Source organism: Nymphaea colorata, chromosome 2 (genome assembly GCF_008831285.2).
Source record: "Nymphaea colorata isolate Beijing-Zhang1983 chromosome 2, ASM883128v2, whole genome shotgun sequence".
Lineage (NCBI taxonomy): Eukaryota > Viridiplantae > Streptophyta > Magnoliopsida > Nymphaeales > Nymphaeaceae > Nymphaea > Nymphaea colorata.
The window spans coordinates 35,273,588-35,296,926 of record NC_045139.1 but is presented as its reverse complement, the minus strand read 5'-3'; the positions used below and the strand labels follow the sequence as shown (position 1 = coordinate 35,296,926).

The 23,339-nt window shown below is 38.7% G+C and overlaps 3 protein-coding genes across 3 annotated transcripts; 2 read left to right on the top strand and 1 right to left on the bottom strand.

Moving 5' to 3' along the window:
• Nucleotides 1-1,838: 1,838 nt before the first annotated feature.
• On the top strand, nucleotides 1,839-3,254 carry LOC116248256 (protein CURLY FLAG LEAF 1). The gene is made up of 2 exons (XM_050076168.1): nucleotides 1,839-2,320; nucleotides 2,561-3,254. The coding sequence occupies exons 1-2, from the start codon at nucleotides 2,162-2,164 to the stop codon at nucleotides 2,957-2,959; spliced, it is 558 nt and encodes a 185-aa protein (XP_049932125.1). The 5' UTR covers nucleotides 1,839-2,161; the 3' UTR covers nucleotides 2,960-3,254.
• Nucleotides 3,255-11,659: 8,405 nt separating this feature from the next.
• LOC116248330 (GEM-like protein 5) lies at nucleotides 11,660-13,585 on the bottom strand. Its single transcript, XM_031621067.2, has 3 exons — nucleotides 13,145-13,585; nucleotides 12,709-12,983; nucleotides 11,660-12,067 (listed from the first exon to the last, which is right to left on the bottom strand). The coding sequence occupies exons 1-3, from the start codon at nucleotides 13,455-13,457 to the stop codon at nucleotides 11,846-11,848; spliced, it is 810 nt and encodes a 269-aa protein (XP_031476927.1). The 5' UTR covers nucleotides 13,458-13,585; the 3' UTR covers nucleotides 11,660-11,845.
• A 1,814-nt stretch (nucleotides 13,586-15,399) lies between these two features.
• Nucleotides 15,400-21,908, top strand: LOC116246821 (cysteine-rich and transmembrane domain-containing protein WIH2-like). Its single transcript, XM_031618700.2, has 3 exons — nucleotides 15,400-15,588; nucleotides 16,041-16,266; nucleotides 21,549-21,908. Exons 1-3 carry the CDS (start codon nucleotides 15,549-15,551, stop codon nucleotides 21,595-21,597), a joined length of 315 nt encoding a protein of 104 aa, XP_031474560.1. The 5' UTR covers nucleotides 15,400-15,548; the 3' UTR covers nucleotides 21,598-21,908.
• Nucleotides 21,909-23,339: the final 1,431 nt, after the last annotated feature.

Here is a 23,339-nt window from a genome sequence, read left to right as displayed (position 1 = left end):
TTCACGTCAATTAATGGGTAGTGACCAAAATAGTTATAGGATGTGAAGCCTAACTTGGAATTCAAAGTAAGCTCACCCCATTCTAAGTTACCAGATATTGAAGTAGATTTCACGCGGCCTTACCAATTTGACTGCCTATCTTAAGTCCAGATTCCAAACTCACGCTACCTGCCGGTTGAATATACAGGGAGTCTTTGGATGACACCCTCAAAAATCTTGGTTTTTGAAAACCAAGTTTTGTAAGAACCTGATTAAAAACCCAATTTCGTAGGATGTTTGAATGACAAATGAAAAACTTGGTTTAGAGACAGAATTTAGTCTAACTTGAAAAACTTGAAGAGCCGCAGGTTTTTCAGGCCCTTCATGAAAACCAGGTTTTAGTAAAACCCAGTTTTAATGTCATCCAAACATTTTTAGAATGGTGTTTTGGGTGCAAAACCTGGTTTGAAGTTGTCATGCAAACAACAGCATAATGATCCTAGAAATAGTCTTTAAAAAGACGCTAAATTGGAGAATTAATAAAACCAACTGGCAGATCATCATCCTCGGCAATTGCTTTACTCTTAAAACTAAGAACATTCACTAAGGATCATCTTGGACAATTAAACAATGTTTATTAGGTGTCGTCTATACATAATTTAAATACATGACAACTACTGCATGAATCCACACATAGGATGATGATCAAAGGAAAATACTTTAGTATATCAGTGGACTTTCAGGGAAGCTATTTTATATAAAAGCACGAAGTATACATGGAGTAGGTTATGCATTCAATTAATGTCTGCCAACACATCAGAGTCATGGTGGTTTGTATACGACCATAGTTTATGTGCGTTTGGCACCATATACAACCTGGTCAAGTTCACGATTTCCAGCCTTCTATATTGCCACTACCAACAAGGAAAACATGAACTTGCTTGACCCCAAAACTTGCCTTTCTAGCTTAATCATATATTTTTCCATGGTTTGTACGTTTTTCTCATATATAATGCGTGTTGACATCAATGGAAGCTATTGGTGGTAGGATTGAAAACCTAACACTTGTGGCATTTGCCGGCTTTTAATTTAAATTGACTGTGAAGGCACATTTCGTCCTCTTTCTTCGCCGGGGGACTCAGTATTTAGGAAAGGACGTTCAAATTTTCAAAAGACCTACCTTCCTTGTTTTCTCTGCTTTTCCTTGTTGGTATCCATGGAAGAAAGATCTTTGTCTATGTCAAGAAGGTCCGATTACACGGTACATGAGGCCCACGCTGCCGTCCAACTTTAGAATCCAAGATAAGAGCCAAGAGTCAATAACTTATGTGGGTGCATCTTAAAAAATTTCAAGGTTGTGATTGATAGTCTGGGGTCTTAGATATGAGGCTGCATTAAATAGTGTACTTTAGAAGATCTTTATGATTTCAGTAACATAGATTTAACATTAAGACAGAAAGAGGGGGTCGGACCTTAAATCCGTGAAGTTGAGATCTTAATAATCTCAAATCACTGCACTGATTGGAGGTGAAACAAAAGTCTAGCTTAGATTTGAGGCTGTATTAAAAGGTGTATTTTCTTAACAAATAAAGGATCCCGATAACTTGGACCTTAAATTCACAGGCTTTTATCCACGTTACATGTAACTAAGGGCAGATTGAGAGTGGGATCTGATTTTAAATCTAAGGGTTTATTCTCAAGCTAGAATGACATCCTAAACTGAGTTTATTAATCACATCCCACAAATAAGGTTAGAAAACTCTCTTTGGGGCATGATGTTAGCTGTACCTATTACAATGATTGATTCTTACTAAAATGTCAAAAGTAGGAAGGCCGGCCGTCTATTTTTATTGCTTTCCTAATGGGGATCAGCTCATACCGGTATACAAGGCGAGGCAGGCAGGGAAGAAGTTAGCGGCCGGAAAGTATTCCGGCGGCAGGCGGGTAGCCGGTAAATATCCCGTATAAAGGAGGGAGGAGACAGATGTTTGAAAAGAAGAGCACCAGCGGCAACCTCAAAAGAAAGGCGTCTCTCCATCCGTCTTCCCCCTCGAAAAGAAGAAGTCTTTTTAAGGAAACTCGGCTGCTCTGATTTGAACTGCCTTTTCATTAATCAAAGTTATCGTTATTTCCTCCTTTTCTCTCCCGTGTTCTCTCTCTCTCTCTCTCTCTACTCCAAAGGATGGAGACGTATTCATTAGAACGCTCCTTCCGAGCGTTCTCCATCAACGACGCCAGCAGCGCCGCCGGTTCATCGCCGGAAAATAACGCCCCTTCTACGTTGGAACTCAATTCGCATCTCTCCCTCCCCTATCAGTGGGAGCAATTTCTCGACCTCAAGGTACGCCTTCTGTTCTCCCCACTACCCACCAAAAGTGAGTGAGAGAGTTTAAATTCTCGTGCTGCCATTCGATTTTTCCTTCTTTGCACGCTTTTTCTTTCTATAGAATCCGAGCATTTTCGGTACCACTCTCCGCCTCGTCGTCCGTCGAGTTTTTCCTTAGTTCAAGAAGTTCTCCGTTTCTTGGTACTTTAGCTTTTCTGTTGTTTTCTTCCTTGGTCTGTGATTGTTGGTCGGTAGACGGGGGAGGTATATTATATTGATTGGCGGAGTGGGAGGAAGTCGAAGGGCGATCCTAGGAGGCTGCAGAACTCAAGAAGAGGAGAAGGCGATCGCGGAACCGACTATGAAGCAGGAGAACAAGAAGAAGAAGCAGATGAAGGCGACGACGTAGAAGAGGAAAAAGAAGGCGATGAAGAATATGAGGGAGGAGAGAGCGAGAATGGGAGCTGCTCGTCTTCCTGCTCGTCGACCGAGGACTACTTGGAGGAGCGGTCCATCCAACATGACGACGTGCTGGTCGTCGCCGGATGCAAGCGTTGCCTCATGTACTTCATGCTTCCCAAGATCACAGACGAGTGCCCCAAATGCAGCAGTTTGTTGCTGCACTTCAATGGATCCGAAAGCACCTTGCTTTGAATCTGCTTGTTTCGTTTCATCATTGTGGGGAGTAAGGGATCTTCAAAATCTCTTTGGGATCATACTTTTATCGGAGGAACAAGATGAATGGATTTGATGGTCAGATGATTTCTTCCTCTATTTTCGTTTTTGGTCGATCTCTTCTTGGTCATAATTTGTTACGCCCTTCTCCTTCCTGTTTGATTTTTCTGGATGTTTGGACTTTTCTCTTTTTTGGATAGCCATTGAAGTTACAGATTTGAGCTCTAAGGATATCAAAATGGAAGATGGAACAATAGAACCACTTGGCGATTAAGACGTGTGTCCCTTTTCCGTTTCGTTTGTTTATCTTCTCCCCTTCTTTCGCAAGGCAGGGTCGAAAGGGAAAAAAATATACATGGAGGTTAGGTTAGCGGTTAATTCGAAGTTGGGAGAGAGCAATAACATCGAAGACGAAGAGATTCAGGTGAAGCTCAATGACTGGAGTGCCCTTCATTAATCAATCTTCTTGGAATGTCTTTGTTTTGTAATCTACAGATCGCATTCAAGTCTAGAGAGCCTTTAACTAACTATAGAAATTTGAAATCGTGTTTGTCTGATAAGTGAAGTGATGGACGGTAGAAACCATAGTTATTGAATGCTTAGTAAAACCTCACCTCTCTTGTCTTGCATCTTCATGCTTGCAAAGCATTAGGAGAAGAGAAGCATGCTTGATCTTAATATAGACGAAGTTTTAGATCATTATCGTTGAAGTATCTTTCTCGTTAGTGCTACGTTTCCTGAATGATTTACACAATTAAACGTTTCTTGAATCTTTGCTTGTTTCTGCCGAAACCGGCCTTTTCTTACCGGTAAGTATGGTATAGGGGTGCAATTGCCCTAAGGTGGAGTTGTCGTATGGACCATGAAACTTGATTGGTCCCTCCACTCGGCATCTTCCTCATTCCTTATTTATTAGGCTAGTTGCAGTTTAACAGATATTGACAATAACGAGGCATGAAAATCAGCCAAAATTGGCAGCGTCAAGTTGGTCCTCATAGATCCATATACCTGCCTCATTTTTTCCCTATATGGTAATATATTTAAGTAAAAACAACTAAAATTCCCTTACAACCTAGCCCAAGTTGATGAATTTACCAATAATATCTTTACCTTTAAGAGATCGATTTGGCAAACAAATAGTATGTAATTGTTTCATAAATATAACCCAACGAATGTAATACCTTAAAAACCAATCTACCTTAACTTTTAGAATAGATTCATGAAACAGTTACAAACCGTTTTGCTGTAAAACAGGTCCTTAAGTATCATTGGTTAGTTAATTCCTTCAGCTTAAACCCATTTTGCATATTAATAAGACTATGTTATTAGAAGGGCTAGTGATTTAAGAAATTATGGTGTTGCTTTCAGGAAGTTCCTGAAATTCTAGTGTGCCTGCTCTTCCACTAGAGAGTAAGGGTATTCTGGTATTTTGTAGTGTTTCTCTAGACCCGTTCAAGCATGACTTTCTGTTCTTTTGAACTCTTCCTTCTTGTTAGCATAGCAGAACCAATTTTGGCACAAGGAAGTTTTAGTTAAGAATTGCCAAATCTGTGATTGAATTCCTGATATCAGGATGCAAAGTGTCTCTGATTTCCACAAGTTGTCGAATACTGAATACAGTGCTTTGGCTCATTCCTTGATGTGAATATGTGGTCTCCAAGTATCATGCGCCTCATCGATCGGTTCATTTTTCATCATCACATATGATTCTAACAGATGAATGAAGATCATATAACTGGTTATCAGAAGCACAGCATGTATCCCTAATTCTTCCTTTTCTTCCACCTCCGATAGTACTAACAAAAGGAAAAAAATGCCCAAGTTAATGGGTTTTCACTCACATGCACATACGCACGCGCGTGCGCACACACATATTTTAAACGATAGATAAGCAGCAGCCAACAATGGCATTAGATTCTGATTACGGGTTGCATGCAGTTGTCCTTTAATGTAGAGATACATCTTTTTAATGGACAGGAAATGACATATTACATAAAATATGGATGATTCACATGCGCTTCGAAGCGTTCCCGTGAAAATTACTGCAGTAAAAAGGAAAAAGAGGAGAGAAAAGGTGGCTGGCCGTCTGAGATTGGAATATCATTTGGGTGGGCAGGATGCTCTGTGGAGAGGACAAATCAACCTTTCGTTAGTAGCAGGAGGGAATCCAGGCACGAGAGAGAGAGAGAGAGAGTTCTGAGTTTACGTTCATGCAGAGTTATTTTTTAGGTAGAGATGTTCTCGGTTTTGGCGAAAGTACCTTTTCCCCTTTCTTTCTACTATTTGCACCTCGCATATGTATGTTATACTCTCTCCCTCTCTTCTCTCTCTTCCCGTCGCCTCCCCGCCCCACTCTCCTCTGCTTTTCACCATCCTGCCTCATACAAAAGGACAAAGCTTGGATACGGTAAAATTTCGCAGAGAACCTTAGCAGCTTTTCTCTGGACCAAAGACATGCTTGTTTTATGCTTCCTGTATATATCCATTTCAAATATTGTCAAAATGGCGTTTGAATGGGAGACTTGTAAAAATTGCTTTTCAACATGTACGGAAAGTGATGCATCTCAGCGATAAGTAAGTATTGTTTGGTTTCGGCATGGAAAAATTAAAAAGCAAAAACGGATGCCTGTCGGTGGAGTACGTGTTCTTGAATCGGTCTAAAAGAGAAAAAAAAAAACTTAAATTTTGTAGTTAATTTGTTTACCTTATCGGCCACAGAATCGGGCATCACACGACACGATCCAATCCTTGTGAAGGTTTCACTGTTTCTTACTTCCTTGTGAAGAGAGGGGAGATAATATGAAAAGACGGAAGCTTCTGTCCTTTTTTTTTTCTTCGTTTTAAGAGGCAAGACTGGAAAGACTGCCTTGAAATCTTAGTGAAGAATGAAGTGAAAACTGTTCTATATTGAAACACTGCTTCCACGCTTACAGGGCCCATCAACTAAGAGTTGGGCACCCGCCATTTGAGTTCAGGAGAAAAGCCTCCACAACGACCAACCTTTCACCACTTTGCCTGACCAACCAGGATATGCCCTAAAGACACTTTTCTATTAAGAAGGGCAGTCACTTCCTAGAGAAGAAGCGCCGTGAAGTATCATCAATATGCACCAACAATTGCAATCGAACTCGCGCCTATAAACTTGGATCATAGCGTACTCAGTTTCTTAATCAAATGGTCTGTTAAACTTCCAACCTAAGATGCATTCCTAACTAAAATCATGTCAAAAACTGAATCAGTGATTCTGTGATGTCTATCAACCGACCCTCTAATAAGAACGATGCTTCGTCTTCGGTCATGGAGTAGGTAACTGGACTGAGCTAGAAATGTTCACCAGCATGAAGACTGTATCGAGTTAAATGTGGCAATCTAAGGTTAAGCAGCCTGGCTTCTTCTCTCTCGTACTTCTTTAGAGCCGAAAGGAAATACGAGCAAAGAGAGATAGGACGTCCTTTTAAGCTTTAAACTCAGACCATGACATGTGGATGACAGAATATATGCTCTACATCTCTCTCCCTCTCTGCGCTGGTCCCCATGACTCCGACAAAAATATTCTCTGCATTAACTCATTTGTGGGGTGAAAAGATAGCACGACACATAGCTTTACTACATCTGATGCGGCTCTCTCTCTCTCTCTCGCTCAATGGGTTTGACTCTTGGGATTGAGCAGCGGATGTGGTCATGGCGGGTGACGGTGGCGGTGACAGAAGATGATGATGGTTGTGATCATTGTGAAGAAGACGGCCATGGCGGTGGTGGTGGACGACTCGGTCGATCGCTTGGTGTTCTCTCATCTTCTTCCTTTCATCGGGGAAGGCAGATTCTGCTGTTCCGCGGTCTCCCCACATCATCAATGCATGTCATGCGGTCACTGTTATGCCACACTAACAAACAACTTACACCCCAATATCAATCAGTGGGGAATCTTGACGCCCCGCACCCGCGCTCGAGAGAGAGAGAGAATGTCGAGTTTTCATTTCCACTCACGCGCGCGCGTCACACACACACACACTAATCCATGGAGCGAGTAAATTTTGATAAACAGTTTATTTACCTTTCAGTAAATGTGTAAATATTCGAACAAAATTGTTTGAGTTGCTTAAAATAATAACTATTGTTACTTAGTTTTATATGTTTGTGTGTGTATCCGTTGCGCATTGGCAAACTATACAAAAAGCATTTAGAAGAAGTAGTCGGTGTTCTTTACAAATTTTACGGGGAGGGTCTTTCTTATTTTCCATAAATTTTAAAGAGCTCTGAAGGTTTTCCAAAATATTTGAATAGAGAGGTTCTTGTCATTCTTAAAGATTCCAAGGGATTATGTATGTTTTTCCCTAAAGTGAGCTTTTAAGAAGATTCAATATTATTTAGGGGTTGTTTGATAGCAAGTTGCTTTGGGATCAATGAGAATTTTAGATCCACATATTTAACGTTAAGCCTTCCTTCCTTCTGACCTCAAATATGATGTTTTAGCCACAAATTGAGAACCTCAATTCCTCTTGTTTAGATAATGGTAGAATCTGGTGTTCGTTTATAATATGAATCACACATATAAATGGATCTTAGGCCAACTTCGATCCAAAGCTATCAAACACACGCTTATGGCCCTTATTTGCTCTACCCATATGTTTATGTGCATGGGAGCTTGGGCGCATTTAATATTTCGAATACAGTGATCCATGAATGTCTCTACAAATATAAATTTAAATGTAGTACTTAGTTAGTGAGCAGCACTAGAACGAAATTCCATGACACTAAAAATGCTTGGGAAAACTATTTCTTGATGTTTAAGGTCCTACACATGAGAAATCCTTTTGGGCTTCGAAGCTGTAAGAAATCAACAGCTTCGAAGTTGCTTCAGAGGCGTAGTATAACTGGTCGGGTCGGTGAAAGGTTAGCCATCGGTTCGATTCTTGTTGGTGTTATTCTACTAAACAGCAAATAGTGGACTATAATAGTTGATCATGAGTGTCCTGCTTTCCACTTAGGTCCTAAAGCCGTCTTAGACCTCGGAAACATGAGAAAAGAAGACGGTTTCAACCTCTCATGGAATTGCCAATACTTCCAAAGTTGTCTATATTTTTTCTTATACCAGACAAAACCGAGCAATCCCCAAGCACATGCACGAAAGGAAGTGTCCTCATCCTTCTGAGCCCGACAGCAAGGATAACCCAAAGAAACCATAATGGTATGGAAATATAGATGTACGTAGCAGGTTAAACATGTTATACATCATGCCATAGGATGCATCAATGCATGCCGAGTGATATCAATGGGAAAAATAATACAAAAAAGTTATGTGCGTGAAGGTGATGTGAAATTTACATTTACAAAACGTGATATATGCGACATGGATGGATGCATGTGACAAGTTGCACATGCATGCGAGGTGATGTTAATGCCATATGAGATGCATATGCATGCATATTAAGTAAAATATGAATGACATGGATGATGCATGTGGACGTTTATGCATGTTAAATATGATACATAATTTACATTCATTTCAAGGTAATATGGATGTGTATGGTACAGTAATTTAAAATTTTTAATATGGCAATGCAAGTTATATGAATGTTTAATTTTGAATACCGCATGCCGAACCTGTCCCTGAAGCAAACCTAAGACAACATGCTTCCAATAATAGTGTTTTTCTAAAGCAAACACTAAACTATTAATCACATTGTTACTGACCTCCAATTTTGCAGCTTCCCCCAAAATGAAATATTATTGCAAACCCTGCTTCAAGGAATCTGGTTGGCCTTAGCAAAGCGACCTGTACCATCATAAAAGAAACACTTTGCTGAATCAACTAAGGTGGTGTTTGATTACTCCGGATTTGAAATCCATGGATTTGATGTAGCAAAAAATCCATAATACAATTCATAGTTTTATCAAACTAAGGATCTTAGGTCAGGCCTAAGATTCACACTTAGGGTCAAGGCAGATGAAGAAGGGGAACAAAAGCTTAATTTCCTCGAACCTTTTGGAATTGCAGTGTTTCTACTTTTCCTCATGTTTCTTATAACTAAAGAGTGAACCATGCATCAACCATAATTTTGACATCCATCATCTCTCGAAGGAGCTCGATAACACTTTGAGAAAAAAATCCTTAAGCATATCTACATGATGAATGCATCTATCAAATCTTTTTTTTTTTTGTGGAAAACCACATTGTTTTAGATTATATACATGAAAGTAGTGTATGCATGCATGGAGGTCTTAACTATAGTTTCACACAGGTAGCAATGACTAGCAAGAGATAAAACTGTAGAGCTTTGAAACCCCTTTACAGCAAGAAATCTGCCGTCAAAAGAACCAAGAAGAGCTGGGCATTTCTACATTATTTGACTATTTAACACTCCAATTCTCTGCCTCTTTTTCGGGCAAAATGGTTCATATATATGTATCATTCAAGCTCAAAGAAGAAGCCCACATAGGTTCATTCTATGTTCAGTATTCCTCGTGCTTAGAAGGAGATGACATATCAAACCGATTGTTCTGGAATTGAGTAAACTGAGTGTTGCATAAAGGTTTGATTAGTCCAACCATTATCTGGTTTTCGAGGAGATATAATTAAGCTACCCACAACCATTTGGTCTGCTGATATTTGGTTGCCTTCGTTGGAAGATTTTTCTCCATGATAGGCAAAATTTTGGTTTCCTTAATGAGTTATCTTCCCAGTAGCTCGTGTATATCGTTGTTTGTTTAACTGTTCCTTCACAGGAACTACATTGACACTAGAAAAGCTTTCCAATTTACCAATACTTTGAGCCTAGTGTGCAACTCATTAATAGTTATATAGGCCTACTTTAGGGGATCATGTAGTCAGAAGAAATACTTTGTTAGCCTCCCATAAATCTGCTTCAAGAATTGGGATAAGTTCATGAAATGTTCCATGCATCATGAGTCTAAAAGATTCATGAGACTCACGAAGTTTCCCTACTGCTAAACAACTCCTTAATGTTGCTCCTAAGAGTTTGTTTGATTAGAGAAGATGAAAAGGCATACAAAGGAGACATTGGTACGTCACCTGAGTGCTTCTAAATAACTACGTAACAAATGATTTATATGTATATACACCCTCGTCGCACCACCACCTAATTTTTTTTGAAAAATTGCCGCCTTTGTACCCACATTCATACTCGCACCAGCACCCACACCTGCACCGCACTCAGCCGCCTTTGTGCCCACATTCACACTCACACCTGCACCCACACCTGCACCGCACTCAGGTGATCACATGGGTTTTAGGGCTGTCTTAGCTTTGGCAAAGGGTGGTTCACCCATCCACTCATTTGATCAAAGAGAATATATTGTTTTTTGAACAGTGCAAATTTGTTACAGGTGTTCAAAGAGAAAAGAAAGAAAGAAAAAGTTTCTACATACTTTTGTATCCCTTGTTTAATGAACTATGTGTGCTTGTGAGACGCTTAGAGGATGTTTGGGAGAAATGATGCTAATAAAGTGTTTTATGAGTCTTAACACAGACTCATAAAACACGATATTCTAGTGTTCCATATGTCCTAATATTTGAGACAGTTTCATTCAACACCGTGTTAGTGTTTTTGTGACCGATTGCCCCGTTAAGAAAATATGAGATTGAATTCTTGCAATCAAATAACAGTTAAATGCATATTCCAATTATATCAATTGAAACTTAGATTCATTTTCTTATTCCAACAGCAGGCCTGTCCCTCTGCAGAACATATTCCTTTTTATTTCCGCTTAAAAAGTTGGTAAATATATGAGAAGACTAAGTCATCGGGTCAGAGAATTGGTTCAGTGACTCGGATATAGTGCATTTTTTTTTTATATAAATAAAACAAGGAAGTAAGTCTTTGGAGACTTTTTTTCATCAATTAAAACTGAAGAACGTATAATACGAGTTTTTATGTATATTTAGTAAAGTTTGTAATATTTCACAATTCAAAAAATAACAAACTTTAGTATTTACCAACACATGACAAAATAGTTGACAAGTATTTCTATTCCAATCAACTTCTAATTTCATCTGTTCGTTGTGCCGTTTCATAACAAGATTTTTCGGAGCTTGGACAAGGATCCGACCTGATCAAACGTTAACAATATACGTCTTCGGATTCAGTCAGTTAACAAAAAAAGAAGGACCGAAACCGAGTCTGAATTCAAGTCGGCTTTTATAATGTTATGAAATCGGATTTGAATAATGCATTCCCTTCAGCAAATCGCATTTATCGGACATTAATTAGATTTTGGGTTCAAATTGATTCAAATCAGAGCCTCAATCGCGTGCTGTCTGCATAGCTGGGTTCGTATCAGATGTTCTGTCTTAAATTATGTGATGCCCACATATTTGAATTCGAAAAGAAAAGTTTACACCATATTTGGATATGATTTTGAAATTCACAATCTGAATTCGTGACCTTTTAGATTCCGACTTTGACAACTAAATGTGAACTGCGTTATGATGCTACGACCGACTTGTAAAATGCACGAATAATAGATATAAAATATTTATCTAAAACTAAATGCAAGTCCAATTTAATCAAACATTTATTTAAAATTATATCTGAATCGAAATTTGAATGTGATCAGATGTTTTTAAATTTCAAACCGATCTGATTTCTACTCAAATCTTAAGTTCTTTTCTATAACAATCGTTCTTGTTTGATGTGCGCAGAAAAGAGAAAGACCGAAAACCGGAAAAAAAATATTCCATGCCAATCAAACAGTCCTATATAGGGAAAAAAAGACGAACATCCTCCAAACAATTTTCACATATGTGCTACCAGAAACACTTCATCCAAAGAAAAAAAAATGTGTAGAAAAATCTAGATAACACGACGACAACGATGATGACAGCCCTCCGGCTAGCCGGCTGGTTCAAGATGACGGCGTCTGCTGCGAGGCGGCGGCGGCAGCAGCAGCAGCAAACTCAGAGCGGGTGTCGAGGAGATGGGTGAGGGCCTTGTCATAGCTGACGAAGCCCATGAACCAGAAATCATGGCCGTCCATGGCGGTCACCTGAATATACCTCTCCCCTCCAGCTTCCTTGTTCGACCTCACTGGATTGATCTGCTCCACCTTCTCCAATGGAATCACCACCTGAAGGCAAGATTACCAGAAATCAATCTTGAAGCAACGATCACTAATTCGCGCCACAAGCTAAAAGAAAATGAAAGATATCAATCCATTCAAAACGGGCGTCGGACATTCTCCAAAAAGTCATAATATGTGATAAAAAGTTATAATATGTTGCAGGATAGGACGATTTTTAAAAATTTATTGTTAAAAAATCATATATATATATATATATCCAGCATTTAACTAGAAAGAGACACACCTTCAAAGATAAACACTAAGAAAAATGGTAAACTTAACAACCAAACAACCTATAAACTAATACATAAAACAGGAAAAGTTCTAAAAAAACTCATAAGAGATTTTTAAAAACATCTCTTTGTGAACCATCGGGTCGAATAATCCACTGAAAAAAAGTGCCCAACCAGCACACCAAATCTAGTTTTGCTATGTATATCATTTTTAACACTTCATGTTGTTATAATAGACATTACATCACATATTATATATATGTGATTTTTCAATATTACATGTCAAAAAAGCATGATGTTACTGTCGACTCTACCCTAGTGCCCTACTTTACACACCAAATATTGGACTCAGGTTTAATCGGGTAGCGCGCCCGAGTCCGAACAGTTTACGAACCAACAGGAAACGCATGTTACCTTGTAGTAGCTCCACGCTTCCTGGCCGGAAGGAGCAGTGAAGGTGAGGGGGCGATCGCTACAGAAGGCGATCTTCACGTTGGAGAGATAGAGAGTTCCGGCGACCGGACCGGTCGACGTCGACAGGTAACACGCGAACGTCTTCTTCAGTTTCTCGGCCGCTTCTGACTGGAAGGTCTGCTTATACAGCGACTCAAATCCTCCCTCGGTTAATGCCTTCGTCGTCAGGCTCACCTTGCCCCAAGCTGCCTCCGACATGGACGGGGCCGTCCTCACTGCCATGCATTAATTTTCGTCAAAAAGATAAGCAACAGGAATCGAGAGAAAGCAACAGAAACTGCCGGCAGGCGGCAGCAGCTGGTTTCCGCTCAGTCTGGCCACTGCCATCTGCCATCGAAAGAAGAAAAAAAGAGGGGAATTAAGGTGGTATACGTACGGTTGAGCCAAATATTGGAAGCGAGAGCCTCGGCCTTCTTGCTCCATTTGTTGAACTTATGAAGGGCGGTGTCCATGGCGCTGTTGGGCTTCTGCACCGGCGCCTGCACCACATAGGGGTACGGCGCCCGCTGCTGCTGTTGCTGCTCCTGGAGGTCCTCGCCGGCCGTGGGCGCCCAGTGTGCGGCCTGCTGGTTCTGTGGGTGCGCCGAGGGTTCGGCCGGCGCACCCATCACCTGAGTTCCCCACCTCTGATCACCATGCAGCAGCTGCTCGTCTCCCCCAACGCTGGGTTCCGCCTGCTGTGCAGCCATCGATCAAGGAGTTTGCGGATCAGTAATGGAGATCAAAAATTCTGAAAGCGGGCTCTGCGTTAAGCAAAGGAGGCGTGGCCATGGGGGATTTAAAGGAAAGGGGGACATGCAGTTCCTTCGGGAGGCGGTTTTCTTCATGGGGAAGGGAACAGCGTCGGCCGCCTGGTGGATTAAGTAGACGGTGGGCTCACCGAAGAAGACGTGGAGGGTCTATAGGACAGCAACGCGGAGAAGGTTCCCTGTGAGCGTGACGTTTGCCCCGCTCCACTGAGATATTTATACTCGAGATTTCTTATCTTGTGTCAATTTTCAAATTCGTTTCCTTCATTTTCTTTTAATTTCTAAATTTGGATTTGAACTCAAATCGAATCGAATATAATGAAGATAAGTCTCTATCAGGTTTGAATATGACTTATAGTCACAATCCAAATTTGAACTAAATCGGACTTTTAAACTTACATTTGAACATAAATTCGACTTCTAATGCAAAATTGTATCCAAACCAAATTGTGATTTGTTAACAATGGAGCTTGAATAGATCTCGAATATAGATATTTATTTTAAATTGAATTCAAACGCAAATCTAATTAAATATTTATTTAAAACCAAACCCTGATATGATCCAATGTCTTTTTTTTTTTTAATTTAAATCCCATCCAATTTATTAATTAGATCATGTGAAAATTTTTCTTTATTGAACTCATTTGAAGCAATTTGATCGGATGTGAGTTTCATGTCAATCTAATCTATTGACATTAAATTCTTGTACCTATCTCCCTACTCAATTCTTTATATGCAATGAGCACTGAATGAATGAACATTAAAGGACATACTGTAGTTAAAACTATAGCTAGATGTTGTATTGATTCAAATCAGGCCTTATATAGACACTGAAGACATGTTTGGTTATCTTAAATATCAGATCACAAACTAGATATAAGAAAGGTTATTTCTCATATTTCTGGTGTTTGATAAAAAACCAAACAAAGGAAAACCGGTATTATAGAGAACTGGAAGAAGAGCGTAATTTATAAGCAATTGGATTCTTAAACATGAAAACGTTTGGGTATGAAAACATTAGTTTACCTTTTTGCATTAAGAAAAATCAGAAGGGAAAATTCTGATCTTAAATCCTGATGATTTAAAATCAGGAGCAATCAAATGCCTCCTTCCTATTATTAGCCGATAGCTTAAATATGGGTCAATTGTTCCCATAAACCGTAATTCATTAATCTAATAGTTTTGCATATGCAAAAGGGGTTGATTGACAATGATACTAAGAGAGAGCATTTGATTGCTTCTTATTTACTTTGACCTTAAATTTCTAGGATTTGAAATCTATTGATCTAAAGATCAGACCAACCTCCTTTCTAATGTTACATCATACCTTTTTAGTAGACTTGGAGTACCCCCTTCACACTTGAATGCCCTTCAATCATAGTTGGCAAAACTCGTGAATAGATTGACTCCTTAACTCGAGGAATTAACTAGTGTACTAGGCTGAGTTTTAAAATAACTTGAATCGGTGAGTCAGGATGAGTCAAAGCCCTTCCAGAACTCACGGCTAAGTTTCCTAACAATCCATCGATCAAGCTTATAGCTCGATGAGAGTCGGGCTCAGGGCGATGACCCCATGTTTAAATCCGAGCCTAAATTTGGCCTTATCAAAATAAAAATATTAATTGAATATAAAATAAAAAATTTTTAAATATAAAATATATGTATTATTAATAAAATAAAAATAATATTAAATAACTTGTCAAACCGAATCGAATCCCTTCGAATCGAGGCCTTTTATTTGTTTGGAAACAACTTATCGTGCGAGTAAATGAGAGCACGGCGCAAAATCAGCGTGAAGAGGAGAGAAGAGGAAGGGTTCCCGTGATCTGGACGGGCGGGCGTGGGCCCCAGGACGAGACCTCCCTCCTCTAAGTAATCAAACGGCCCCAAAACTTCGTCAACTCCCTCGCCCCGTCCAACTCCTCCGACTCGATACAGAGGGAGGCGTGGGGAGGAGGATCTCTGCTCTGGAGAGAGAGGCTTCTCGTGAGTCGTGATTTTTCTCCCTCGGAGGCTCGAGAATCTGCGTCCATGTCCTACCAGGATAGAGTCAGCGCCTACCCTCCCCCAGGTACGCTCCTCAAATTTCTCATTTTTTCCCCCGATTCGCCGTCATATCTTTGATGTGGTTTTGATTTTCCTTCCGTTTTGTTGTCTCGCCGGCTAGAATAATTCGATACTGTCGAGTTCGACGGAGGTTGCGTTTCTGTTGAGTTTCCTCAAATTTCTTTTTCTTTTTCCTCGTCTTGTTTTGTTCTTTCATCGGTTTGGTGAACTGGGCTCTGTTCGCTTCTCTATATGGTTGCATTTCTATGGATTGATATGATCTTTCCTTTTTCACGTTAACGCTTATTATTTCCTTTTATCTTTTTTTCGTTTTGTTGTTGCATCGATTCGAAGAACTGGGTTTTCTTCTAGAATAGAAGGTCGATTTGCGTTTGTCATGAATTCTTTTCTTTTTCTAATTTACTTGATTGCGTTGTGATTCAATTTCTCAACTTCACTAATTGGGCTTCTTTAAAGGGTACCCGCAAGGGGCGTATCCATCTGCTCCTCCGGCGTGTGAAGAATGTCTCCATGGTTATCAGCCAGTCCCACCGCCTCCACCACCACCGCCACCTGGTTACCAGCAAGGCTACCAGGGTTACTTTAGCCAGGGCTATCCACCACCTCCTCCGCCGTACCCTCCTCAGAATTATTATTATCAATACCAGAGGCAGCCGAGCTATACTTCATTTTTAGAAGGATGGTGCGTGGCTTTATCGATGATCGGTTTTGTTGTTCTTTTCATTTTTGATATATCATTATCCATTTAATGTGCTGTTGCTTATTTGTGACAATTCTTTCTTCAGGAATGATATTTTCTGTGCTCTATCATCACCATACTTTTTCTTGTCCCTTTTGATTATTGATATGTTCTTGATCTTATATTAATGACTTGAAGAGTGAATCAGATGAGTTGAAACGGGTAGAAATTTTAATCAAGGTTGGAAAAGAGATTGTCTCGATTTAGATTGATACTGTTTTAGCAGTTTAATATTCTAATGCATAGTAAATTAGACTTCATCTTTTTTTCTTTAAGAATGATGAATTTAAAAAAAATCATATGATAAAGTATTTTTGGCAGCTATCTAAGCCAAAATATGTTTTTGCGTTGACAGACAGTAACTAGTAAGCTGCCACATAGAGGACCTAGAACCAAGACTATAATCAAGCATCATCTTCATGAGCAACAAGAAAAATATAAAAAACATTCACTACTTTGTGCATGAACCTGAGAAACAAACTAACAAGACATAAGCTGCTAAATGATGCATTAGCCAACAAACTCCCTAGTCCTGAAGGAGTGATCCTCCTGTTTATATTTGGACTAAATTCTTCACGTAGTCTATATTCTTGATGAGATTCTGCATCCCAAATGCTAGTCCGTGGAGGCAATCTGGATTTTCTTTAAAAAGTAAGATGACAAAATGAAATTTTTATTTACAAAGTTTTAGGCGAGAGAATGACCCCTGATGTTGTCTTCCCTTTGCATTGATAGCAAAAAATCCATTCCTCACATCAAAGCACATCCTAGGATTCTGAAACAAAAACTGGATTTCTGTCTTTGAGAACTCCCAAAATTTAGTGTCAAAGCCTCAAATATACTGTGGTTATGCATCACAATCAACTCCAATGTTTCTAATTGGTCAAGGTGACCAGACCTATCAAAAGTTTGAAAAGGCTAGAAAATGATGAATGCTTCATTGTGCTGGTATCACATAATATGCTAGAGAACCAAGTTACCCCTCAAACCAGTTTCAAGTTACGCCAATAATGATTTTGGACCAAATATGTCATATATCATTTGGCATCAGAGAATGAAAGCAGGATGCATCATATATGCGTTCATGGTTTTTTGCTTGCAAAATCTGCTAACAGATATAATCAAAAGAAGTGCCATTTCAGATAATGTTTCTTAGCCATTATAGCTTTTGATGTTTTTGCCTTGCCGTATTGCCCAACATCTCAAGATGAACCTACCATTTCCTCCATATGTTTAGTTGCAATGACACTCATATGTGCATGCACAAACTTATGTTTAACTGAGTAGTTATTACTTGAAAATAATATGAGATCCAAAGACTTGCACATGTGCAAGCAGAAATGCTCAAAAACAGGGTGAAAGTCAGAAAGGTTTTGAGAGCAAAACAAGCACACATGCATCAAATTTTATTCAAACCAATGTAAAACAGAGGCATTAAAAATGGTAGCCGGTGAAAACTGTAGTACTAACTACTAAGCCAGCATCATATATTAATGTTGTATACTTTTGTTTATTTCATGATCTCATGAATTGGTTCATTCCCAATATTCTTCTTTCCAAGATGCAGAATGTAGCTCATATCCTTTAATATGCTGTGAATATATATTTGGAAGATTAGAATTTCATGTCATGAAGATCTGGGTATCTCTTTCTATGTATCCATTAAGCTCCAGCAGTAAGGACCTCATTTTGAGAATTTGAAGTGCCTATCCTTTCCTCCGTGAATCTACTCATTACAAATACCACATCCAAATACTTCTAGAAACATAAGGCACAGTCATTAATGCATAATGAATGACAACAAAGGGGAGCTGTTAATTCTCTTCGCATCTCCTCTGGAAAAGCCTAGTGATGGAAGACTAGGTTAGTTTATTACAATGATTTGAATTGCTAACGGCCGATGACCCAGTTTGCAGTTTTGTAGTTCTGTAATTCTTCACTCTTCCTGGACTTTATCTATGTTTAACTTGTGATTCAGTAAATGTTATGGATTCTCTATTCACTTCATATCTGATGACCTCAAAAAAGTATATCTGGATTACGATGTTTCCTTTTCTTTAGACATATATAATCCTGATGAACTTTGTTTTGAGCTAGATATATAACCACTTTCACTATATATTCCTGCCACTATTTGGTTGGCTAGTTTGATAGATATGTGGTAATGACATCTTTTCTAATTTCATCCTTTATTTATTTATTTATTTATTGTTTCAGTTTTCCATATAATATGTTCCGTCCCTATGAGCAAGCTAGAGAATAATCAATAGGCTGAAATTATCCTTGGTTTAACTTCCCTTTAATCAATTGATCACTCATCAACTTGCTTCTTTCCATGGGGTCTTCTGCCTGGGCATCTTTTTGTCCAATGTGTTTGCCTACTCTTTGTCTGAATCAACACGTCAGCAATGTTGGTCTCATAATATGTTAATTATGAAAATATAATACTAGGATTATGGTACATCTTTGAGGAATATTTCATGGAGCAGTAAGTAGTCTCCAAACCACAAAATGGCACGGACCTCATAAATTTTTCATCAGTAGGATTGATTTGTGGATGTGTTCTAGCTATGACCAGATACGTCTGGATAATTTAATGGCAGGGTAGTGAATTCAAGGTCTGAATCCAAGTAACTTTGTAGGTTTTGGTTTGTAAGGAGCTAGACAAATTTGGATTCGTTTGGGTGCCTGCCATCTTAACTGGGAGACTCTTCAGTTTTTATGAAGTCAGATTAAGTTATTTGTGTGCGTTTTCCTTAAGATTCATGAGGCCTTCTAGCTCCGTTATCAAAATCCCTCTAAGTTGTGTTTCAAACCCATGACTAGTTGGTCAGACTAGTCAGTAAGTCAGCTCCATCATCGATCAACTTATTAATCTCTGATCTATAAGTATACATGTGCATCCTTTATATAGATGTATATGTTTCTGTATTATTTTCATGTAAATGTATGCATAAATATATGAATTATGTAGTTAAAGACTTAAAGTCAATTGACTTGGACTGAGTTGGACCAGCTAATCCGGATTAGTCTTTTTTACCTCTTGGATGACCTGTATGTGACTTTCAATTTTGACAAAATTGGTTTTCTAGTCAAAAAGCATGCTGCAGATCACGTTAAGACCATCAACTGGTTCGTGACATAGCAGTGGCAAAATATGCTATCTTCTGGCCACTGAGGCTTCCAGGAATGTTTGCTTCCTAAGAACCAGCCACTGCTGTAGAACTACAAGCTTCTGGTTAAAACTGGGTTGCTGTTGGCTGTAAAGTGATCATGCTTCTTATGGAGGGAAGTGGACATTAAGATGGTAAGATGGAATGTTTTGCAAGGAAATCCCTGGACGTTTGGGCCTACCCTGTTCTGGTCATTATGCAGTGAATTGGTGGCAAGTGGAAACATAAAATATATGCGGGTCAGGCAAGAATTCATGTTGGTTCAGTCATGCATGCAATGTGAATGATATAGCAATTAAGTGAAAAGAGGGACAAAAGCTTCTAGAAAATAACTGGTGCCTGTTTTACATATGGTGGTATTAGACCCTTTGATAGAAATCTGGTACCAATATGTGTAACTAAAAATCTATATTCATGCAGGAAGATAGAGAGAGAGAATGAGACAGAGAGAGAGGCTAAGGAGAAGATGCCTTGACCAGGATGGTCTACATGGCCCATATTATTGCTGAATCCTAAGAGACTCTTCAATCACAGAATCCTAGGAGACTTCTCACATATCACAAGGACATAGAATACCCAACACAGTTTACAAGAACGTAAAATACAAGGACATAGAATGACGTGAGACATTGTTCAACGTGCTGGATTTTGGATCTAGATGGAAGATCCGAAAATCTTATTGTTTAGCACCCGTCACCTTCCTCTCCATTCTAAAATATGCTTCCTTATGGTGGATTTAGTCGAAATTAAAGTTTAGAAAGTATCTGTTTTTGCTCATTCCCATAAGAAAATGGCTCATGTTCACAACATAGTTACTTCGTTAGACATCACTTCTTGGCTGGTGAAATTATAAGAGAACAGAATGTGTTGTTTTCTTTCGAGGAAGCACTTCCATACCTCCTCTTTGGTATGGATATGACTAATAAGAAAGACACATCACTTGTCTTACTCGAAACATATCAATCCTGAGAGTGGCAGTAGCGATTTGATTCCTGCAATCTCATGGTAAATAATCTAGTATCTTGCCCGCAATGGTATTACACTCATCACATGTCGGGTGCCAAACTGCCAACTATGCCTCATTGCAGCTAGGTGCAATAAGTATACTAGTGGCCAAAACGGTCATTGCACAAAGAAGTGGAATGAGTTGTTTTAAATTGGTTGGCTCCGTGAAGGTTCCTAATTCTTGTAAGCCACTCAGACAGGCTTTAGTAGATCCATGATATTTTGAATCTGGGACCCAAGAGATTGAGTTTGTGGTGGGATCAAATTTGACTATTGATTCAATCTCCAAATCTATCTTGAGGATTAGGGATTCGTTTTGTCACTGTTGATCTGTTATTCATCTAATGTAATTTAACCTGTGGTTACTCCAGGCAGAAATATGTAAATCTCAAGTCGTTTCTTGGAACCATAGTTGGTATAATGTTGCTACTGTAAATTGTGTTTCCAATATATTTCTTTTATATTCTAATGTCTTCGATCCTTCCTTTCACCCATGAAGAATCTGTTTTCTTGTCTTTTCAGACCTCGAATTTATGCATTTAAGTGGCGAGCATCACTTTATCCAAATGATTCAAATGCTTGATGTTTGTCCATGGATGTCTGAATCCTTTGCACATGGAGATATGAATTGAGAATCTATTAAACAAATAAAACATATAGGATTTGTGTTTCTCATAACCTGCTATTGAGGTTCTTGAACTTCGTGTTGTGACACTGTTGAATATGCGTTTTCTTCACAAATTTTTGTACATGTCAGAAATTTAAAAATGTCGAAACAATGTATTTATGTCCTGATAAAAACCGTCTCATAAGCACCTCTTCTTGGTCTCAAAACATGTGGTGCCCTAAGTGTCTCTGATGCAGAATTTTATAGGTAATCAACATTTCATATATGCATGGCATTGTTTTTCACTGCTGCAACAAAAAGGGAAACGTCAGATGTGAATAAAGTAGCACCAGCTTTACCTGCAGCAGTTCTTTCTATTAGAGCAGTTCTTTCTATTAGAGTTCTGCTTCTAATGCTTGTTGTACATTCTCTTGTTGCAGTTTGGCAGCCCTTTGCTGTTGCTGTCTTCTCGAGGACTGCTGCTTTTAGGTGACTTTCAAGCATGCAGACGTCATAATGAATGTGGTTTTCTCTCGATTATCTCCATGCCATTTAGCGTCATCGGATTGTCATGCTTTGCATAGGTGAAACGGAAGATGTATTTAGTTGGTCCTTCGTGCATAGGAGGTTGTGACAAGCAAATGTAATTATTCTTCATTTGTGTTGATAAACTGGCTGTCCTGCTGTTTAATATTACGTATTTGTTCATGCATTTTGTTGGGTTGTTGAGCGGCTGTCCTGTTTCTTTTATTTAATGAATTATTATTTAATGAATTAATGTTACTTGTCCATATTAATTAGACTGGGCTTTGGTTGTCTTCAATTTTTCACATACTTTGTCATGGAAAACTGCAGTTCATGAACGTCCACACTGGCTCGAAGATGTTTGTCTAGAGGTATCAATCTAGCTATTGTTTCAGTTCATTGGGGGGCCGTATATGCCACAATCAATGTTGTAAAACGTGTATCGTAAGCCGTATCGGTCGGGCTTTAAGATACGCCGTATCGTAACGTATCGTAATCGTATCGTAAATTTTTTTAAAAAATTATTAATAAATCAGAAAAAATTTAAAAAAATTCAAAAAATTCATAAAAAATTCAAAAAAAATTAAAAATAATAAATTGTTCATAGAAAACATGTTTGAGATAACGATAGACTTATTATTGCTATAAACTTATGAGTTCATCATTCATAAACATTAAAATTCATAACAATAATACAATATCATTCAACAAAGCATAATGCCATAAAGTGATAAAGTCATAAATGCTAAAACATTCAATCAAGCACTCTTGACTTGACTCTCATTCATGATTCATCATTCATAATCTTCATCATCTTCATCTTCTTCTTCTTCTTCATCTTCATCGTCAAGAATTGAAAGATCTTCACCAACATATTCAGCACCAGCAGTAGCAGACTCTCCTTCATCAACAAAGCCTTCTGTTGCTTCAACTTCAAGGTTGAAGCATTCAAGATCTTCATCATCAAATATTGTAGTTGGTTCTTCTTCAATCCATGACTCTAGATCGTCAAAATTTTCCAAGCTGATAGGATCGAACTGAGATGTGTGCTTCCTTGCTAATGATTTTTCTAATTCTCTACATTAAATAAGAGAAAATTTGTTAGTATATACTTTCATATAAATATATTGTACAAAAAATGTAAACATTAATTAAGCTATATGCCTATATTACCTTTGTTTCAACCTCATATTATATCGAACAAAGACAAGGTCATTCAACCTTTTATGTTCGAGCCTATTCCTTTTTTTTCTATGGATATGTTGGAACACACTCCAGTTCCTTTCGCATCCACTAGCACTGCATGTCTGGCTGAGGACTTTGACTGCAAAACGTGCTAGGTTTAGACAATCAAACCCATACCTATTCCATCACAAATCTAAACAAAAATATAACAAATCAATGTGAAAGTTTTAAAAGAATCAAATGTAACAAATGCAAAGTAAATTAAAAATTTCTATGTATTTACGTGGACGCATAGTTGTCCTAGCTCGAACGGCGGCAGGTAGTCCCATGTTCCGAAAACAACTATCATATAGATCAAACTCATTGTGCAGAGCATCTTGTTCTGTAGAATCTTCCACTAACACATTAATACAATCTAACAAACCATGCATGACTTCTCTGTCCTTCTTAAATGTAGGAGAAAATATAATTGCAGGATCTAGATAATAAGCTGCTGCATAAAGAGGTTGATGAAACTGTCC